This window comes from Neovison vison, chromosome 4, assembly GCF_020171115.1.
Source record: "Neovison vison isolate M4711 chromosome 4, ASM_NN_V1, whole genome shotgun sequence".
NCBI classification, from domain to species: domain Eukaryota; kingdom Metazoa; phylum Chordata; class Mammalia; order Carnivora; family Mustelidae; genus Neogale; species Neogale vison.
In genome coordinates, this window is record NC_058094.1 from 79,076,255 (window position 1) to 79,091,644 (window position 15,390).

The 15,390-nt window shown below is 37.8% G+C and overlaps 1 protein-coding gene across 1 annotated transcript in view; it reads right to left on the minus strand.

Annotated features, from left to right (window-relative positions):
• Positions 1-667: 667 nt before the first annotated feature.
• LOC122905350 (lipoxygenase homology domain-containing protein 1-like) overlaps positions 668-15,390 on the minus strand; it is a 299,796-nt gene continuing 285,073 nt past the window's right edge. Inside the window, 2 exon segments of the mRNA XM_044246984.1 lie at positions 668-740; positions 5,349-5,430. Of these exon segments, the coding sequence (XP_044102919.1) occupies positions 668-740; positions 5,349-5,430 (155 nt within the window).

Sequence of the window (15,390 nt, forward strand, 5' to 3'; positions counted from 1 at the left end):
GATCAGTTGCATATAACAGCCAGTGCTCATCACATCACATTCCCTCCTTAATGTCCATCACCCGGTTACCCCACTCCTTCCACCCACCTCCTCTCCAATAACCCTCAGTTTGTTTCTTATAGTTAAGAACCTATCACGGTTTTTCTCCCTCTCTAGTGACTTCTCATTCAGTTTTCTTTCCTTCCACTGCTATCGTCCAGACTGTTTCTTTTATTCCACATATGAGTGAAATCATATGACAATTGTCTTTCTCTGATTAACAATATTTTTTTAAAAAATTTAATTCCAGTGCAGTTAATATATAGTGCTATATCAGTTTCAGGTGTACAACATACTGATTTGACAATTCTATACATTCTTCAATGCTCATCATAAGTGTACTCTTAATCCCCTTCACCTATTTCACCCATAAGAAGAAACAGTGTGTGTCCCTACGCCATCTATCATAGATTAACCTTGGTCAGTTGTTGGCTGACTCTTCTTCCAACTGTTGAAGTTCTCAAGCAAGGATGGGAACAGAATAAGCTGACCTCCCCAGCTGTTTGCTCCAGTATGATAGGAGGGCAAATATACTATCACCAGCAGATCAATAGCCTTTTGAAGGCACCATGAAGGCACGACACACACATGTTGACCCCATCAGGAGGCCACAGACTCAGTCTCTCCTTCACAGTGAGACTTCATGTTCTGCGAACAATTCTCGTTCAGTCCTGCCATCATCTTGGTACTCATCTAGCCACCTGCCATGGGAAGAGGGAAGACAATATGAGAGCATTTAAAGGCATGTTATGCAGAACTGAAAACAAAATATGGAAAGGGTTTAAAGAGGCCTTCAGGGGAACCACAGAAATTTTTCAAAGCATTGAAGATTTCAAGCTATACCAAATGATCTTTAGAAGTGCAACCTCAGCAAACCTTTGTCATATACTTTAGTTGTAAGGCTGCACTGATTCATCTGAAAATGCTGGATTTTAGGAACATCCTATGATTACACTACAGATGTTCTAATATATCATAAAATCAGTAAAAATTTCTTGTTTAGGATTTCCTTAGTGGAAGCTGTTATGTCTCTCCTTTCGTGTGACTGGTGGGTATATACAGTGGCTCAAACCTTAGATTCTAGAACAGCACTCTTCAAGAGAAATACAACATAAGCCATGTATATAAAAACAGCAAAAATTAAAAACATGAAATTGCTTCTACTATTTTTCATTTTAATAAATATAAAAGATGTGAATGCTTGCTGCCTCCACCCCCTGCCCAAATTCAGATGTTGAAATTTTCTGGGAGGTGCTTCAGATCCTGAGGTCTTTCCTGAATAGGATTAGTGCTTTTATAGACAAGGCTCCACAGAGATCCCTTGCTTTCTCCATCACATGAGAACACAGCAAGTAGACAGTTTGCAGCCTGTAGAGGGCCTTTGTCAGAACCCAACCCTGCTGGTACCCTCATCTTGGGCTTCCAGCCTCCAGAACTGTGAGAAATAAATCTCTGTTGTATAGACGCCACCCAGCCTATGGTATTTTGTCATAGCAGCCCAAACAGACTAATACAATTACATTCTTACTCATTCTAATGTTTGATAGCTGATATGTACCTTATACCTTATTACATCACCTCTCAGTGTGGAATAAGCGCAGTTGGGAAGTTCAGTAGTCCTATAGCTGGTGGCTCCCCTATTGGACGGGGCAGTTCTAGAATCACATCCACCTCCATCTGAATGCTGATTCCACTAATCACGGTTGGGTAAGACACTTCATCTCCGTGTTCCTCAGCTTCCTCATCTGTGAACTACAAATGTCACATAGCCTCCTAGTGGTCAGCTGTGAGGACCACAGTAGTTGCTGTGTGAAGCTTGGGGTCCATCATGGAGCCCATTCTGTGGTAGGAGTGTGCTATATGGTAGTGATGGGCACTCCTTGATTTTCTCCCCACCAAGCAGAAGAGACATGTGTAAACCTTTGAAATCCACAACAGAATAAATTTCCTCTCTATTTGCTTTTCTTATTCCACAATAGTCTTAAATAATTTCTGCTCCAGAGACCTTTTCTTTTCTCACAAGTAGAGGGGGCCTTGAGTCTAAACGGTTAAGGTATGCTGGGAAAACTAGCAAAACCTGTGTCTTCCAAACACCCCAAATCTCAGTAGAATTTCCAACAAATCAGTTTTATAGGGAGATCAGTAATTTGCACAGGGACTTCCTCCTTAGAGGATAATGCACAAAACCCTCGGAATAAAATGGGAACAATAGATTAATAGACATTAAGTTAAAATTCCCAAAACGTCCAAGGGACCAAGAGACGTGACTAACTCTTCTATAACTTGTACACATCATTTAATCTCTATATGTGACATTTTTTTTTCATTGTCTGTGAAGCACGAGACTAAATGTTGTTAGAGTTTCTTCAACCTTAAGGGAATACTAGTAAGAAAATGTCCCTCTTTTCTTACTCAGGTAATCCATGGCCCTCAAAGAGAATAAAGAAGAGAAACCCTGTTAATAATCTTATAGTTCATTTGATAACAGTGCAATGGAATATCTGTGTACAGTATTTAATATGATGTAGTAGTTTCATGCAGTAAAATACTTAAGTCTTTTCATTCATATCATTTTGTTTCTTACATAACCTAGGTTTGTAATCATTCCAAAATGTTAGGCCTAAAGAAAGAAGTCACCTCCATCTTGACTTCTACTCCTTTACCTTGCCAGTAAAATTAATTTCAGCTCTGAAATTTCAGCTCTAACTATCATCTCCTGTTCTGGATGATTCTTGATTTTTAAAATGTGACACATTTATAAAAATAAAACTATTTTATTTGTTCCTTATGTTATTGCATAGTTACTCTAGTATAGAGAGCAATAAAACTGTATTGTATAATATTAAATGTAACTCCATATGATATCAAATATCTGGATGTGATTTAGAACAAAATGCTGTTTATATGCTGCCCAATAGAATAGCCACTAACCATCTGTGGTTATTGAGTGCCTGAAATGTAGCTAGTATAGCCCAGGAACTGAATTTTTAATTTAATTTTATTTTAATTAATTTACATGTACTAGCTCTATGTAGTTAGTGGCTTCCATATTGGACCATCATATCCAGATTTTTAAAAATAAAAGTTAGTGGGGCACCCTAACGGTGCAGTCAGTTAAGTGTCCTACTTTTGGTTGTAACTCAGGTCATGATCTCAGGGTCACGGGATTGAGACCAGAGAGGGGCTCTGTACTCAGCACGGAAGTATGCTAAAGTTTCTCTCTCCACACTCAGTGATCTTTCCCCGTGCTCTCACTCTCTCTCTCAAATAAATAAATACATCTTTTAAAAATAAATAAATAATAGTTAATAAATTATTTGGAGACTTCTAATTACTACACATATGATCTAGAAATAAAAGTGAGCTTTTCTCCTTCATTTGCATATGTGGCATTGTGTCTAAAGATTTCTTTACTTCAAAACTGCTTCCATGACAATAACACTTATCATCCTGTAGTTTCTAATAATTGCAAAGCGCTTTTGCAGTTCCTTCATGTACACTGTGTGAAGTTTTCAAACAACCCTGCCAAATAGGTGTTTTTACTGCTATTTTACATAAGAATGAACCGAGACTAGTCATTGAAGGAGCTGTAATTCAAAGGAAGTCCCGAGAAATTTCAATCATTGCTCTTTTCATGGCTCATTAATAAAAATAAATAAATTCTTACAAAAAATATAAATATAGGATCTCTCTCTAGAGCTTGAATGTTACACAATGGCAACAACTACTATGATGCACATGTGTTTTAAATGGATGTGATTGTAGAAAACAGGCAAACAGAAGATCAGAGAAGTGTTACGCATTTTGTTCATACAGAATGCATAACTCATTAAGTTTCTAAAGAATCAACATTTTCTAGAACCAAGTATTGTAAGGTAAAATCCATTCAGTCAACCGTTGTGTTTCTCTATGTGTTTGAAAGAGCATGCAACACTAGGAGACAATGATGCCAAAATACCTGCTTAACTCAGAGCACACCCAGCTCTCTGGCTTCATTAAGTATCACATCCCTCCTGCCTTATCCTAGCATTAAATGGGGGCTCCTTCAAGACAATGGTGCTTCATTTTTTTTAATCTCCATATATACAGGACTTGGCATAGGGCCTGACACCTGGGAGACATTCAGATTCTGCATGCATAAACAGATCAACAAATGAATAAATACAGTGCCTGAGTTCTTTAGGTTCAAGGACTGTGCAATCACATAGACAACCACCTTGGCACCTGGACTCTCACATAGGTCTCTATCATGGCCCTGAGGACATTATTGTTCATTTTCACATGGGCATCCACTGAGTCCTTTCAGGCAAAGACTATACTCCTTACCACTGAATCTCTTTACTCCACTTCTTTTTTTTTTAAGATTTTATTTATGTGACAGATAGAGATCACAAGCAGGCAAAGAGGCAAGTGGGGTGGGAGGGTCAGGCTCCCTGCAGAGCAGAGAGCCCAATGTGGGACTCGATCCCAGGACCCTGAGATCATGATCTGAGCTGAAGGCAGAGGCTTAACCAACTGAGCCACCCAGGTGCCCCTACTCCATTTCTTGATACGATAGCTAGTCAGTAACTATTTATACAATGACTGAATGAATAAATCAGTATATTCTATAGATTAATTAATAAAGGAGGAAAATTAGTTTTGTAATTTCTATTCATAGTGCACTTTAGGTTAGGATGTATTTGATATTCAATGCATAATAACCCTAAAAAAGGAGGGACATCTGATTTAAACATTCTCACCATAAAATTCTGAAAACTGAAGTTCTGAGAGTGTTAAGTGATACACCTATAAATGGCCCGGGAGTTACAGAGCTGCCCTAGCAACCCGATTCTCCTAATTTATATTCTATCTACATCACATTAGAATAATGCTTTAGAGCTCACAGCTCATATACATAACTATATACATAACTTCATTGGACTTTGAATGAGTTCGATGAGTTAGGAGGAACAGGTATTATTCCCATTTTACATATGAGGAAATTGAACATCTGGGAAGTTGATGGTAGCACCCATGTTTGCAGAACCAGGAGGAGCACAGCAAGTATTTGAGAAACACATCGCAAACCATGTTTCTTTCCATTTCAACATGTTTATTGCAGAAAAGTATTAAATAATACAAATAAAGAGAGAAATTTTAGTGCTGTAAGGAACAGTTTGCTGAGGAGAGAGGCCTTCAACTCTGGCAATAAAGGGAGGGGTGATGTGACCAGGTTATTGAGGGCAGGGCTTGCTGATTCTAAGCTAAAATGGACTGGACAGAGGGAAGCATAATTCTGCATAATGAGGAATTAAGTAACAGCATACCGGTTGCATGGAAACAGCACTTCTTGACTGCCATCTTCCTCTTCAGACTTAACAATAATACTCTCTAGAAACCATCCGTTACCTGTTTAAATGCACAAAGGAGATCATTTTCTTTAAGATAAAATACACTACTGTTGTGATTTTATTCACAGACTGTCCAACTGTTCAAAATCTGGGTCCAAAATATGCACTTCCAAATTATATCAGGAAATAAATGAAAGTGTGAGTGAGCGACCTTATTTTTCAATGTAGTAGAAGCAGAGGAAAAAAGAACATTCCCTATCAGGGACAAACTCTCTAAATTCCTTTAGAAATATTTAAGGGCCAAGAACAAAAAGAAATAAATTCCTATAAATACATTTCAGTGCATTATTTATAGAGGGTTGATAGATTTAAATCATAATGTAAAGTCACAATAATCATCACTCTTAATGATGAAACTCTAGAAGTTACCACTGATTACTGCATTTGTTAATGCAATTAAAGAGGGAAGAGAAACAGAGGAAGGAAGGAGAATGAAAAGTGCTAAATGCTGGGAAAGAAGAAACAGAGCTGTCATCATCCACATGTAAGGTGACTTTCTAAATTAAGAACCCCAAGAAGCTGTAGAAGATAGTGAGAGATGAGAAAAAATGATTACATAATAAATATATAAAAATCCATTACATGTCTATTGACCAGAAAGAAAGCGTTAAGAAGCATAGTTCAATGAAAGCAATCATGTTGAATTGCTATAAAAATTTAAGAATGTAGGGATAAATTTAAAAACAGATACAATGGAATTTATAGAAAAATTATTGGGGTGCCTGGGTGGCTCAGTAGGGTTAAGCATCCAATTCTTGATTTTGTCTCAGGTCATGGATCTCATGGCTCTCATGGGTAAGGGGATCAAGGCCTGCCCACCTTGGGCTCTGCACTCAGAGAGTGTGCTTGGGATTCTCTCTCTCCCTCTCCCCCCCAACACACTCTGGGTCTCTCTCTCTCTAAAATAAATAAATATTTAATAAAAACTGGGTGTGGTGCATAAACAATGAATGCTGGAACACTGAAAAGAAATAAAATAAAATTAAGAAAAATTATCTAATTTAAGCATAACAGCAAAGAAGACATAAAGAAAGAACTATTCCATATTCCTGAGAGTGAAGAAATTATAGAGATGTCAGTTTCTCTCAAACTAATCTAAAGCTTGAATATAATTAAATCAAATTCACCCTAAGGTTTTACAAGAAAATTTACCAAAAAAATGATAAAATGTATACAGATATGTGAAGCCTAAGAATATCCAGATACTCCTGAATTTGATAGAGTAAGGTAGGTGAATCATCCTTCTAATTACAAACATTTGTTATAAGTCTATACTAATTAAGACAATAAAGAATCGGTGCTGTCATAGATAAATTGATTGATAGAACCAGAGAAAGGACTCAGAATTGACCTGCACATCTACAAACTCGTTACAAGCAGCCTGTGCTTTGCTCCCAGTGCAGAAGTATATGAAGGACTGCTTGCTGGGAACACCATTTTCATCAATAAGAAATTATGACTGTTCATTTGTTAAATATTTTTGCCAAAATATCAAAAACCCCCTTACTGTCAGTTATAAACATATAGGAAAGTGAAAAATATCACACCAATATTTAGTACACTGTAATTGGAAAACATTAGGAACAGAATTAAAAAGTAAAAAACTTTTTAAAGAGTAGCTAGAAAAACTTATCAAGAGTAGACTGGATGATGCTCATATTTTTCTTTCATCCCATAACTTGCAATAAAGAGCAAGCATCTTTTTGATCCCGAATAACCAAAGGAAAGTTGAAGAAGAAAACCAAAACAGGTATTATCACAATGTCAGTCTTCAAACTTTATTACAAAGCTGTGGTCATCGAGACAGTACTCTAAGGTACTGGCACAAAAACAGAAACATTAATCAATGGAACAGAACAGAAACCCCAGAAATGGACCCTCAACTCTATGGCCAACTTATCTGCAATGAAACAGGAAAGAATGTCCAATGGGAAAAAAGGTAGTTTCTTCAACAAATGGTGTTGGGAAAATTGGACAGCCACATGCAGAAGAATAGAACTGGGCCATACAAAAAATAGACTCAAAATGGATGAAAGACCTGACTGTGAGACAGGAATCCATCAAAAACCTAGAGGAGAACATAGGTAGCAATCTCTGTCACCTTGGCTGCACTAACTTCTTGCTAGTCATGTCCCGAGGCAAGAGAAACAAAAGCAAAAATGAACTATTGAGACTCCATCAAGATAAAAAGCTTTTGCACAGCAAAGGAAACACTGGACAAAATCAAAAGACAACCAACAGAATGGGAGAAGAGATTTGCAAATATCTTATCAGATAAAGGACTAGTATCCAAAATCCGTAAAGAACTTTTCAAACTCAACACCTAAAGAACAAATAATCCAATTAAGAAATGGGAAGAAGGCATGAACAGATGTTTCTCCAAAGAAGACATACAAATGGCTCACAGACACATGAAAAAGTGCTCAACATCACTCAGCATCAGGGAAATACAAATCAAAACTGCAATGAGATACCACCACTCTATACCAGTCAGAATGGTTAAAATTAACAAGTCAGAAAAGGACAGAATTGATGAGGATGTGGAGAAAGGGGAACCCTCTTACACTGTTGGTGGGAATGCAAACTCTGGGAAAAAGTATGGAGATTCCTCAAAAAGTTGAAAACAGAGCTACCCTATAACACAGCAATCACACTACTGGGTATTTACCCTAAAGATACAAATGTAGTGGTTTAAAGGGGCATGTGCACCTGAATGTTTATAACAGCAATGTCCACAATAGCCAATCAATGAAAAGAGCCCAGATGTCCATTAACAGATGAATGGATAAAGAAGATGTAGTATGGATATATATAAACACACATGTACATATACACATATACAGTGGAATGGAACATACAATGGAACATACAATGGAACATTAGAAAGACACCAAAAAAATGAAATCTTGCCATTTGCAATGATGTGGATGGAACTAGAGGGTATTATGCTAAGCAAAATAAGTCAATCTGAGAAAGATAATTACCATACAATCTCACTCAGATGTGGAATTTAAGAAACAAAACAGAAGATCATGGGGGAAGGGAGGGAAAAATAAAACAAGATGAAACCAGAGAGGGAAGCAAACCATAAGAGACTCTTTTTTTTTGGGGGGGGGGTTCATTTGTGGAAGAAGTACATTGTAATATTTTTTTTCCAATTTATTTATTTTCAGAAAAACAGTATTCATTATTTTTTCACCACACCCAGTGCTCCATGCAAGCCGTGCCCTCTATAATACCCACCACCTGGTACCCCAACCTCCCACCCCCCCCACCACTTCAAACCCCTCAGATTGTTTTTCAGAGTCCATAGTCTCTCATGGTTCACCTCCCCTTCCAATTTACCCAAAAGCACATACCTTCCCCAATGTCCATAACCCTACCCCCCTTCTCTCAACCCCCCTCCCCCCAGCAACCCACAGTTTGTTTCATGAGATTAAGAGTCACTTAGGGTTTGTCTCCCTCCCTATCCCATCTTGTTTCATGGATTCTTCTCCTACCCACTTAAGCCCCCATGTTGCATCCCCACTTCCTCATATCAGGGAGATCATATGATAGTTGTCTTTCTCCGCTTGACTTATTTCGCTAAGCCTGATATGCTCTAGTTCCATCCATGTTGTCGCAAATGGCAAGATTTTGTTTCTTTTGATGGCTGCATAGTATTCCATTGTGTATATATACCACTTCTTCTTTATCCATTCATCTGCTGATGGACATCTAGGTTCTTTCCATAGTTTGGCTATTGTGGACATTGCTGCTATAAACATTTGGGTGCACATGCCCCTTTGGATCACTAGGTTTGTATCTTTAGGGTAAATACCCAGTAGTGCAATTGCTGGGTCATAGGGCAGTTCTATTTTCAACATTTTGAGGAACCTCCATGCTGTTTTCCAGAGTGGTTGCACCAGCTTGCATTCCCACCAACAGTGTAGGAGGGTTCCCCTTTCTCCGCATCCTCGCCAGCATCTGTCATTTCCTGACTTGTTGATTTTAGCCATTCTGACGTGTGAGGTGATATCTCATTGTGGTTTTGATTTGTATTTCCCTGATGCCGAGTGATATGGAGCACTTTTTCATGTGTCTGTTGGCCATCTGGATGTCTTCTTTGCAGAAATGTCTGTTCATGTCCTCTGCCCATTTCTTGATTGGATTATTTGTTCTTTGGGTGTTGAATTTGTTAAGTTCTTTATAGATTTTGGACACTAGTCCTTTATCTGATATGTCATTTGCAAATATCTTCTCCCATTCTGTCAGTTGTCTTTTGATTTTGTTAACTGTTTCCTTTGCTGTGCAAAAGCTTTTGATCTTGATGAAATCCCAATAGTTCATTTTTGCCTTTGTTTCCCTTGCCTTTGGCAATGTTCCTAGGAAGATGTTGCTGTGGCTGAGGTCGAAGAGGTTGAGACTCTTAATCATAAGAAACAAACTGAGGACTGCTGGGTTAACTGGGTGATGGGGATTAAGGAGGGCTTGTGATATAATGAGCACCGGGTGTTATATAAGACTGATGAATCACTGACTTCTACCTCTGAAACTAATACTACACTATATGTTAATTAATTGAATTTAAATTAAAAAATTAAATGAACAGTAAAAAAAAAAAAAGCAAGCATCTTTTCTGGCCTTTGCAATTGTCTTCTTTCTAAGTTTCCATCACCTTCCTCCATTGTACTCTCTGTGCTTCCAGTATCATAAAACATCTCCTAGAGTTGCTTTAATGGGAAGTTTTTAGCAGCATCACTTCCTCCAGGACAAGTTCATCTTTTTTGCCATCCTCATTCAAGGTCATAAGGTTCCTTCTCTAGGTTTGATGGGCTGTTTCTTTAAAGTCTCTCCAACGGTGACATTAGCAACATTCCCACAGTCAGATATTTCTTGTATAACTAACTTCATTTATATTTGATTTCAACTTCCATCCCAAGTATTATCACTTTTGTTTCTTTGATGTGCTTGTACCTTTGAATTGTTCATTTTTGTAGTATGTCATATGCTTTATTACTGAGACAAGTAGTCAATATAGCTACAGGCTTTGCTGTCTGTTCATGAACTGTGTAGCAGACTGTGAAAGACGTAAAGTGATTGGTCACAGATCAGGATGCACATTTATTATATACACAGTGATTTGTGGACTGAGGACGCAGCAGGGAAGTCTCTACTTTATACAGTTACAGTGAGCATGCCATGATAACTGAAATTTGAACCACGTTGTTGAAGGACTTGTGTTATTCAAATCATTGTCACTAAAATTTTGTGTACAGAAACCTTGCAAAGTAAGAACTTCCCTGTATCTGACAAAAGTGACTTTGTGGAGCACAGTAGGAAAAGATGGAGTAAATGATAAATCATGATGTTACAACTGGTCATCCACATGGGAAAAAGTAAAATGGGTTATATCCTTATGCCATACACTGAAATTAACTACAGGTGGAACAAATATCTAAATATTTAGGACAAGAATTTATATATATATTTTTTCTTTCTTTCCTTCCTCCCTCCCTCCCTTTCTTCCTTCCCTCTCTCTCTTTCCTCCCTTCCCTCCTTCCTCTCTTCCTTCCTTCCCAATACCTCAGGGGTAGAGAAAGCTTTCTTAAGATGGAAAATCTGATCACTAGAAAAAATACCATATTGTTAAATTGAAAGATGTTAAAATTGGGAATTTCAGCTTATCAAAATATATCCCACTGCACAGATATTATGGTAGTAACTGCTAGTTGATGTCCCCCACAATCACTGCAATGTTAGAGGCACATTTCCCAGATGGCTTTGCAGTTAGAGATAACTGTACGACTAACCTCTCAGTAATCGGATGTGACCAGAAGTAGTATGAGCAGTTTGTATCTCAGTTGCTTGGAAGACACTGTTGCCACGGATTTTCTCTTTTCTCTGTGGTGTGACCAGCTCTGCCCACTCAGAGGAGAAAGAGGTCTGGGTGATGGTATAAAAGCAAGATGCAAGGACCTGGTCCCTGATGACAAGCTAGAGCATATACTACTCACTTTGGAACTGGTACCTGGGTGGGAAACCAGCTTCTATCTTTTTAAAACTCTTTCTGAGCATTTCTTATTAGACATCTTTAGTCTTTATCATAAATATTATAAAATATCATAGAGAATAACATGTATTTCCACAGAAAATGAAATTCAATAGACAAAAAAGAAAAGAAAGCTCACGCTTCTTATGAATCAAGGAAATTGAGACCACAATGAAATACTATATTATACCCCAAAATTAAGTGTACCAGGTGTTTGTGAGACTGTGAAACAACAGAAATTCTTATACACGGTAAGAGTAAAACAGTAAAATCATTTTTGACAAAGCAATTTATTTTATAAAGCTGAAAAGAATCCGTAATTTTTGGTCCAGCAATTAACTGCTACAGATTCAGCCTGGAGCCGCATTTCTCAGCCTCAGCACCACCGAAACGTTGGGCCTGACAGTTCTTGGTTTGGGGGGACTCTCCTTACATAATAGGATGATTAGCAGCAGCCCAGACCTCTACCCACGAGATACCAGTAGCACCTCCTTCCCAGCATGCCAACCAAAACAAATCTCCAGACATTGCCAAGTGTCCCTGGGGGAGGCACAGTCACCCCCACCTGGGAATGATCACCCTGGAAGAACTCCGCCTTCCATGCACCAGGGGACACGTACAAGAATGTTCATTTCCGTCTGGGACAGCCGACTGGAAATGACACAATCAGTCATTAACAAGAGATGAACATATTCATCATGTACAATCATGCAATAGAATATTATGGTCATGAGCACCACACAAGAAAGTGGTTAAATCTTGGAAATACAATTTTGAGTGAAAAAGAAAATCAAGCCATGTGAGATTCCATACAGCATGTCATGATTTTTACAAAGCACAAAAACTATCAGAAGCATTTTCAAGGATGCCAACATAATTAATAGAGCCTTTTTTTTTTAATCAATGATAAGAATACCAAGAAATGATAAGGAAAAAACTCAAGATGTCTACCATGGGGAGAGGATGGGTGCAGTGAACACAGGCAGGGGTCCTGGTATCAATAATGTTCTGGGATTAACTTGTATGGTTGGTTATTGAATTTATATCATCCATATTTTGAAAAGAAAAGAAAGGAAAACATACCCTAGATGCCCTAACTATCATGGTATTTTTTATTTTAATGAAAAGACTGTGCACCATATAGGAAGGAGAGTTTAAATAATTTAAAAAGAATGTTAAAGTAATTACAGGCATACCTCATTTTATTGTACTTTGCTTTATTGCACTTTGGGGATACTGCAGTTTTTACAAATTAAAGATTTGTGGCAGCCCTGCACCGAAAAGGTCTCTCTGCACCATTTTCCATTTCACGTCTCTGAGTCACTTTTTGGTAATTCTTGCATTATTTCAAACTTTTTCATTATTCTATGTTATGGTGATCTGTGACTAGCAACTATTACTCAGTGTAAGTTCAAATGATGGTTAGCATCTTTTAGCAATAAGGTATTCTTTAATTAAGGTACATGCATTGTTTCCTTAGACAAAATGCTATTGCACACTTAATAGACTACAGTACAGTGTAAACAGAACTTTCATATTCACTGCAAAACCAAAGAATTCATTCGACTCACTATATTGTAATATTTGCTTTCTTGCAGTGGTCCAGAACGGAACCTGCAATATTTTGGAGGTATGCCTGTCCTTTCAATTTCCCAAAATTGAATTTCAAGTAGTCTCATCCCATCAGCCAGAGAAAACTTTCAAGATTTCCAGATATCACACCAAAAACTAGCTCTCACCCTGAGTCTACCACATTTTCATCTTTTCTCAGAGAATTTCATGTTCTTCTGGACTATGCTAAGTACACTTGCCATATGTCCAGTAGCACTCCAAGGGTCACTTTCAGACTATGAATCATATTTTATTACACTTGCTTATTTCATATGTGTTTGCTCCCAGTAGGCCCTGCCTATGAGGGCAGGACCACCCGCGTCTTCTTCACATTTGAATGCCCAGTCTCTGGTGAAATACCTGGCACATAACAACCCCTCAGCAAAGAACTCTGACAGAAAGTAGTGTTTGCTGTTGACTGCTTTGAGGACCACGCGAATCAGAATCCCCTAAAATGCTTATATATACATGTTTTATATATGTATAATATAATAAATATATTAAAGTAAAATATGAAATATGTAACAAAATATTTGTTTTATATAGTATATATTTATATTACAAAAATACATATTTTTAAAAGTTTATTTCTGGTAGCTCAATACCTACTAGATCAAAATCTCTGGGGTGGGCCCAGGAGTCTATTTTGTTTGTTTAAAGACACTCAGTTAATTCCTGAATACTCTGAAATTTTACAAACTTTGCTAAAAAGGTAGGGCTTTCCTGAAGCTTTCTATTATTGTATTTGAGAGAAATATCTACAGATACAACTGCATTCACGTTAAACGAATAATGTGGTAAGTAAGCTTCTCTTTTTACAAATGAGATGGGAAAATAAGCCTTGAGGATGTAGCCGAAGCCATTCCCATACCTGCACAGGTTTTGTTCATCAGAGCTTCACTGGAAAAAAACTGATATTTAGAAGTGTGTTGCGTCTTCAGCCCAAAGCATTTTCCATGTGAGTCATTAAGCTCCTTCAGCATATTTAAAATCACAACGTTTATTTCCTTTTTCCTTCTGTCATTTTTATTCTTTGTATCAACCAGCCTCGGTAATGACAGAGCAGTCTTCATATATGTGGTTTGCCCCTTTATGTAATTCCCGGACTCAGCCTCCTTTCTTCAGAAACCGTCCCCTGTGATTGATGTGCTGTGACTCCTGTTTCTACAGTCCTTCCACATTGGCCCTTTCAGTAATTCAGGGCTTCCTTCACTCATCTCCAAGAGGAGTCTCAAAATAATTTTCTGAAACGACAGCCTGATGAAGCCAGGGATTTCTGCTAACTGCTCTGTTCTGACCCACGCCCCACTCTCCAGTCTCGCCTCTCCCGGGCTGTTCTGCAAATCCCCACACTGTTTGCAGGGGAGACTTGGCATAAAGTCAGGACGATGCCAGCTTCCATCCATCATGAAAATAGTGCAAAAGTTATACCCCTCTGCAGCAACACCATATAGAGAAGGCAGCATACTGTGTCTTTCTATTCAATTTCTCATTTCTGTCTCTTTCTAATAATTTCCCCTATAGGATCCTCAACTCATTTTACACATGTCCGTTCTTTCTATACACTGCTACCTTCCCTTTTCTTCTTCTTTTCTCTTTGGTTCACATCCAGAATAAATGCTTCTTTCTTCCAAAGGCCATTTTAAGCTCTCCTCATTCTTTTTCAAGGATTTTACCCAAAATTGTTTCACTAACTAAAAATCCATTCATCCAATAAATTTTCATTAATTAAACCTCCATACTATTCAATGCTATACTAAGAAAGAGAGTAAAGATGAATAAAATATAAAATGTTTTTTTTTTAAGATGAATAAAATATAATGCCAGACTTCAAAAACTCAATATTAAGCAGAAGATAAAAAGAAGCGTAGAAATAAATGTGGTAAACAGTTTCAGCACTATGATATAAGTGGGGATGTGGAGCTACATTCTAGCAGTAAAGAATACAGGTTCTAGAGACAAACACATAAGCTTGAATTGAACAGCTCTCCAGGAGGGAGCAAAGAAGGTATTAATGAGGTAGAATTGACTGGGCTTGATTAATAGAAATGGAGGAGGTGGAAGGCAGGGAGGAAAAGGAGGACTCAAAAACTATACTCAAGTAGCTGCTTTCCTGAAGAATGTATGGTATGGGACAGAGAAGAAACACATCTGCAGGAAACATGACAGATGCAATTTTGAACACTGTCTAGTAGTTCTGGAAATTTTGCATGTGGGCACACCCTCTCCCCCCCCACACACACACACTAAAGTTTTTGTCTTCTTGGGAAATTTCATTCATAGTAACATAGCAGTGAACTTTTAAAGTCATATAAT